Source organism: Pterocles gutturalis, unplaced genomic scaffold (genome assembly GCF_000699245.1).
Source record: "Pterocles gutturalis isolate BGI_N339 unplaced genomic scaffold, ASM69924v1 scaffold40433, whole genome shotgun sequence".
NCBI classification, from domain to species: Eukaryota; Metazoa; Chordata; class Aves; order Pterocliformes; family Pteroclidae; genus Pterocles; species Pterocles gutturalis.
Window position 1 is genome coordinate 40,966 of NW_010127097.1, and position 7,572 is coordinate 48,537.

Here is a 7,572-nt window from a genome sequence, read left to right on the forward strand (position 1 = left end):
TTCCCTACAAAATTTGGCAGCAGTTGAGGGTTGCTGTTGGATGCATCAGAATTAGATCCTGTCTCTCACCATATCCAACAGTTTTCTGTATCTACGGTTGGAAAAAGTTGGCAATTCTTTTTCTCTGAACTGTTGTTTAACTTAAATTTTATTGGTTGGCATGCAGGAACAGCTTATCTTTTGCCTTCCTCTCCTCTTTTAGGTTAGATTTTTATAATGTGGTCATTTTATCCACCTGGATAACACTGCCTACAATCCCTATGTAACCTCATCATGCACTGGACCTAAAATAATAACTGAAGTTTCCAGGTTTCAGTAAAATTTTTGGGAACAATGTTTTATGTACTACTGTGTGCATCCATTATTATGCGTTCTTTTAAATACAGGTTTAAAAAACGAATGCTGATAGAACAGCTTGAGAGTTTTCTGGAAGAAATCCATCGCAGATCCAATCAGGTCAACCATATCAACAGCAGCTAAGAAACACTGCACACAAGAGGAAGCCACAGCAGGGCACTGCTGTCCTTACTTGCATTAATTTTTGACATGCACTCTTATCTCAAGTTGCTATACCTGAAAGAATGGGAAGCTGCTCTATAAAATGATGAGAAAAGTATCCATCATCTTTTTTTTTCTTCACTTTTGTTATTTTTGTAATGTGAAAAATATCACAAAAAAACTTTATTTAACTAAATGGAGAACTTCTTGCTTGTCATGGACTCAAGTGTCACTTTCCCTCAGGTTCTATTTTTCTTAATCCAACCTTCAAAACTATCACCTCTTAAGGTTGAACTTTGCCAAAAAGTTGCTTTGTAATTTTCCAAAAAAAAAAGCACATACATTAAACAAGGTAATGTTTTGTATATACAGTTATTTTGGATATATTATTGTAAGTTGTATAAATGTATTTTGAAAAATATTTAAGAAAAGCACTTTTGTTATTCCATCAATAAAAGCTCTATTTTAATCTTTGTGTAGGATTGAGTAGTTTTTTATCAGAATGGTTCATTTTGCCTTCCCTTTCCAGAGCTTCCATGTTCTAGGATCAGAGAGAATGAAGAGTGGTTTTGTGTCACTGGATATTCTGTTCTTAATCAGAGAGCGATTGGAAAGAAGCTAATGCTGAACTGCAGCTACAGCAGGATGGTACCCTGTGGCCTTGTGTACTTTCGCTTCGCTATTAGGTGACTAGCATAACAAACTGCGTGCACATCCACAGCAATGACAAAACCCACAGTTTTATGAAGATACAATCTAGTAAAGCAGGGGTCAGTAGCCTTTGAGGAATGTTGCACAGTTTTTCCTGTGTCAGAAGTTTTACATGTTTACAGGACAGCCAGAAGGTGCTGCTTCTTGGACACAAAATATCACCGAGTGGTTTATTGGCCGTGTCTTTAAACTGTGCTAGACGCTCCTAACATTGGGAAAGCTTGCTTTGATTTGGTGTGAGCAGCTCGTCTCTGATACTTTTCTTAGGTTTCAGCGATTTGCAGTCTTCACCCAAAATCTTTATGGGCCTGAGTTTCTGATGCTTGTGCATGAGTTGCTGAATCTTGTACTAAAATGCTCATTGTTTCCCAAATTTTGTCAGGATGCTGACAAAAGCATTTTTCTAGATGCTTTTGACATTCCTGCAGAACACTGAATGAAGTTCATCCTCTGCCGTGTTCGTTTAAAAAAAGGTAAAATAAAAAGCAGTAAAGATAGTGCTACTGCCTTTTTTGGCAATCTTTGTGTGGTCACTGAGTGGGTATTTCTGCTTCCTATCTCTTCTATCAGTTTAGAAACAGCCTCTCAACTTGATTTCCTTTTCACAGAATTTTGTTGCTTGCTTGTTACCTTACTATCTTGGCTGGATTATATCTGAGACCAGACTGAACTTCAATTTTGTTCTTAAGTTTTTTACGTCAGGACAGGGAAATAAAGCCATGCTTGAAAAATAACCTATATCACAAAGTTTTCTTGTGGAATGCTTTCTTTCAGGTGACTTATGTACTCAGCAACAGTCAAGCTGACTTCAGCTGCGATGTAGTTAAGCAGAAGCTGTTGGCCGATATCCTTAAACATTTAGGTGTCAAAATCTGTTGTTTTTCCTCAAATGTTTACATGCTTACTATTTTGGTGCAGTTGTGGTGCTAATGACTCCTAGATAGCTGTAAGTTTTCAGTGGTGTGTACAAAGTAATGAGGTAGTAGAGGACTTGCTCACTCTTATTCTTGCAAAAGTGATATTGTTTAAGACTGTTTTAATAAATACATATAATGTAGCCTTTAATTTCGTTGAAGGAAAGCTCACCATAGGAGGAGCAGAAAACAGTGTATTTGTCTAGTGTTTATTGTGAAGGATTTGTAACTCTTCCTATAAAGAGTACTGAACCTGTAAATGAGAACAATATTAACATCATTTTAGTTTGGGAGCACATTTTCAAAGTGTAGTACAGTTTCAATACATAAATTAAGCACGTAACTAGCACACTTGTGATCATTCATTGCTTGCATGGAAAAATTGACAGCAATTACTGGCTTGCCTTAGAAGAATTTGAACATTTCTGTATTAAAAACAAAAAGGCCTTTCCAAATAGTTGGTAGCCCAAACCAGAAATTTGCCAAAACCTGAAATTTATCCAAACCATTGTCTAAAGCATCACTTTTGAACTGAGAAAAACAGAGCCTAGATTAATTCTTCTGTGTTGATATTGTATTACAGAAAAGATAATTACAACCCGTTGAATGAAATCGCTGCCTCAGAGTTGTTGAATTTGTGGTTCAGTTGTTTGTGTTGCTGTTACCTTGCTTGCCCTTCAAAGGGAATGTGTTCAAACTTGAAATTCAGATTTTAAAAAATGCAAACTTTTTCAATTATTTCAGGCAGAACTGCACTATTTTAAGTATTGGAAAATAGATTTCTGCTGCTACTAGAAGACTGATGCAATGAAGACTTGTGGTCTACATAAAGATTCCTTGTGAACTTCATGGGGATAGTAAGTTTTAAGTACCTTTAGTTAGGTTAATAAAATATATTAAAAGCAGATCTTGTTTACCTTTTCCCCTTTTCATACTTAAACTACTTAAATCACTAACTGAACAAAAAAAAATGACAATGTTTTCAGTTTTCACTTTTTGCATTAAAAAGCTCAAATTACAGAAGTGTACTTCTGATTTTGAGTTGATTGGAAGGGTTTGTGTGTTGTTATGCTTCATATAAGATTCCTGTTCCACAATCTGATCTCCTTCCTATTTATATAGTTTATCATATAGTGTAAACTGAGGAATTTTATTCACTGAAACCAGTTTGGTCCTAATCCTGAAGAGCCTGTGGCTCAGGTTTCAGAGATCAGCTTTTAGTGCCCCCTTTTTTTTAAAAAAAAAATGGGTTTGCAAAGTAAAAATACTTTTATTAATTGAATGGTAATAATTGCCAAAGCATATTTAAAACAAAAGCCCCACCAAGGTAGTGCTTTTCTCATTTAAAAAGATGTTTGCATTTTGATCAAAATGTAAGATACAGGTTTTTAAAGCAGAGAGTTATACACAGGTATTCACTGACTAAGAGAACAGTGTGTTGCTTGGAAGCAGATAGGGAAAATGGTTCTCTTTGGTCTTCTTGACAGGCCCCAGGGTTTTACTGAACCCTGTAATATGTTCCCTGGAAATCAAAATGGATGTAACCCCAGTTATGCGAGAAACTTTTTGGCTTGAAGGATTTTTGGCAAAATACTGCAGGTACAAATTTACTGCATTGCTAGGAATGGTAAGAGTTGTTGAATCTGAAGCCTGATGCTTCAGAGGAGCAAACACCTGCTAAATGGTGCATAATGCAGTTCTTCCTTAATAGTGCCAACGGGCTGTATGGTGTTTTCCTTTGGCAGAGATTCTGGAGTAATGTACATGGCTGGACATCTGAAATGAGACATAGTCTGATAGAGAACCCAAAGGAGCACTGAGATGCGTCACTCTTTCAGACATGCTCTGCAGTTTTGTTTGTTCGTTTTAAGAGCTGGGGGAGTTCATTAGTGAGAAAAAGAGTTTTCAGTTGCAGAAGAAACATCCATATTTTTTTTGCAGTTCCTTGCAAAAATGAAGATGCAAGTTAGGCTTTTTGCAGAGCTAAGTTAACCTGATTACATACAGTGAATATCCATGGCTTTTGGTAACCTGAATGTCTCGTGAGGATACTAAGTAGTGAAAAGTCCAGATGTGCACTATCTCCTTGAAGGTGTTGATATTCAAGATACAAAGGAAGAGAAACTTGCTTCTGCATATTCTGAGCTGTAACTGAACAAAAGATTTTTCATCTTCAGAATTTCTAAGCTATCTCCCTAGAAACTGCTGAGGTAGGAATTAATTCAGGGAGTTTCAGGCCCTGGGGTCCTGGTGCCTACAGGCAGAAATCCGTTCGCTGTATGCCATCTGTGTAGGCATGAACAAGTTTCATTTATAGGGAAATATTTCTGCTTTAACTTCTTCAGATATTAATCCAGGTGATCCAGCCCATTTGTAATTTGAATCACCCTGTGGAGGTTGGTCCCTAATCCTGGGGCATTTAAGATCTGTAAGATCTTTTTAGTACCTATAATTATGGTAGAAATCTTTTTGAGCACATACTGCTTACACATAAAGAGGCTAATCTGGCTTCCCTGACTTCTATGACTATCATGCATTATTTTAAATAAATTAAACTGTCTTCCCTATGCTTTAAAAACCCTAAACCCACTGTTTCCGTGGTTGTTGAAATTTCCTGGACTGAAGAATGGCACACTATTCATAAAGAACTTGTTACTGATTTCAGTGCTACTTGTGAAGGATTCTGCTGCTGAAACAAAGAGCATGCGTACCTGTGTTAGCTTGTCTCAGGAAAAACGTGAAAGGTCGGTCTGCTTTAAAAAAAGGTGTTCGAGATCTTTTTAGTAATACCATTGCTGTAATGCAACAAAGAAAACATCAGTAAAATGTGTCCCTGTTCTGTACAGTGCTCATAAGCTCTGTTGTTCAGTGCCTTGAGTTTTGAGTTGCTCCTCTGCTTTAAGAATAAAACAACAATTTTATCCAACAGTGAAAGCAATCTGGGTGAACAAACAAGTTAAATGCTGTGAGACTACATACAGGTGATTCATGTGTATTTCGTTGCTGAAGTGAGTCTGTCTGGGTTTGTATTTCAAAGGTAATTTAATTTTTGTTGTTATCATCCCTAACTCTGCTCAAGTCATACCATGCTACAGCCTAACCCCTTAGCCATTTCCTAGCCATGCTGTTCTGGTAAAAAAAGATAAGCAAGGCACAAATGTGGTCCCTTTTCTAAACGAGAGACAAACAGCAGAGAAATATCTGTCATGCTGGAATTTCTCTGTTAGAGCTCTCAACAAAACCTAAGTATCCTCAATTGCAATTTGTGACTGTCCTTCCCTTCTCTGATTGTGGGTTAATTATAATTTTTAAGGACTCTTTATTTAATCTAATGATGGCTCAGCTATTCTTAAAATACATCTTGTTTACATAAATTCTTTCTGGTAACTATATAGTACTATAGTATATATTATACACTGTCAAAAAAAAACTCCACTACTAAAAACCCCCAGATTTGGATTATTTTTTAATAAGCAGTTAAAACAATGGAATTAAATTGAAAAATCAACTAAGACTCAATAGAACTAGTTTGAGTGGAACTATTTCAGTGCTCCTAAAATAAGTGCCTACTTTAGCTTTCAAGCCACCGTGGGACTAGATCCAGAGCTTTTAAAGTAAAAAATAAACATAATTATACCTTTTAAAATCAGCTTGTTAGCTTGATCTGACTGGAGTTAAGGGAAGTTTTGGCATTGGTTTCAATGGGATAAAGGTCTGATGTCTGATTGCCATTACCCTTAGTCTTTGGTATGTAACTGAAGCCACCTAAAAGCTTTTATTTTGTATGGGAATTGACAGAAAAAATACTAAAAATATTAATACCCCTGCAGAGAAAAAAATTGTCATAAAATGTAAAACTGTACAGCTCTACAGCAAGGTTAACTTAGTTATGTCAAATTTTCACTGTACACCCACACTTGTAGAGCATGTGGGTTATTCAGGGTTGCTGCTGTGGGGAATGCTGCACCACATCAGGTGTGCTCAGGTTCCTTCTGGCACCGTGAGCGTGGGATGTCTGCAGCGAGGGGGGTGCACCTCACAGAGCAGCACAATGTCCTGGGCACTGCAGTGAGAGGCACTGCGGTGGTCTCCCTATATGCTTCTTGGATTTCTTCCTGAAAACAGGGAGGAGAAATGGGAGAGACACAGACCTTGCCCTGATCTGCAGTCAAGGACCACCAAGGTTTGCGATGCGCTCGTGGAGCACATCTACAGTCTGTGCAGCCCAGGGAAGCAGAAAGGTGAGATGTGGTTAACCATCACTCTTCTGCTGTGCTGATGTTTGAGGACACGTTCATCCTCTCAAGAGAAGCAAGCAAATGGCAATAATGCATATATAATCCATGCACAGGTAATGCCTACGTAATCCTCGCAGGGGTCTAGGCCTTTCACACAGGGTTGTAGCATCTTTGGAGCGTCTGAGGCTTCCAAAAGGGAAACCAAAAAAGCAGGGGCCTTCTTTGATAAAGCTCATGTGACCAAAAAAGAAAAAAACCAGAAAAATGGGGATTGCACAGCTCAGTAATTTTAGTTCTCCTGTTTTATGCAAGTTGTGGTGGAGGATGTCTATTGAGATGTCATTCAGCTTATTAAGGTCATTTATTGACTCTCTAGTCCACAGCTGAGATTTTACCCTGAATGTCCCCAGCGAGCCCTGGCTGCTTATGTGGAAATGGTCTGTTAGCAGAAACTACTGCACACGAAGGTCACATTTTGAACAATGTAAGAAACAAGCCTGTCTTCCTCTTAATGAAGATAAAATTTTGACATCATTACCTTCAATGATACCAAAGAGATCATCTTCAAAAACCAAACCCCATAACAGTTCAGGAGCTATAAATAACATGTTAGTAACAGTTTTTCATTATTTGCTTTTGTAGTCTGAGCAAACAGATTTAACCAACAGAAAAATAAGTGGTTTATTTTCTCAAACTGGATTTTCCCTGAGCTGGTAAAGCTGGTTTTCACTTGAGCCTTTACATGTTAGTCTGAGATCAAACATGGGAAGGGAAGAGTTTTAAGCATTCCTATGAACAATGACAAAGGTAAAATGTAAGTGTGTTAAATATTAAACTTTAAATTTAGGTTAGGCATACATTTAAACGCTACCATGCCTTTTTAAAAAAATTTAATTAAAAGACTAGTAGTTGTTTCTGTAGTGATAAGCTCCAGAAATAAGAAGTAAAGGCTGTATATTCGATTTACCTGTAGCTCCTGATGCCTTTGTACCATCTTCCGTTATTTCAATCTCTGCTTTGTGAATAGCTTCTGAAATATAAAGACTACCTTGCTCTGCAAAAAATCAGAAATTAATATCAACATTTATTTCCTGAATTTCATTGTGAACACCTTTTGTTTTAAATTCAGAATGCTTTTATCTTTTTTGTCTGCAGAACCCAAGGATCACATAACTTGGATATTTCACCCAGGCAGCTAATTCAATGATTGA

General features: G+C 37.2%; 1 protein-coding gene across 1 annotated transcript in view; it reads left to right on the forward strand.

Annotated features, from left to right (window-relative positions):
- Positions 1-1,019, forward strand: part of INTS6 (integrator complex subunit 6) — a 41,623-nt gene extending 40,604 nt beyond the window's left edge. Inside the window, exon 16 of the mRNA XM_010079183.1 lies at positions 387-1,019. Within this exon, the coding sequence (XP_010077485.1) occupies positions 387-480 (94 nt within the window). The 3' untranslated portion in view covers positions 481-1,019. The remainder of the gene's footprint in view (positions 1-386) is intronic.
- The last annotated feature ends 6,553 nt before the right edge of the window (positions 1,020-7,572 follow it).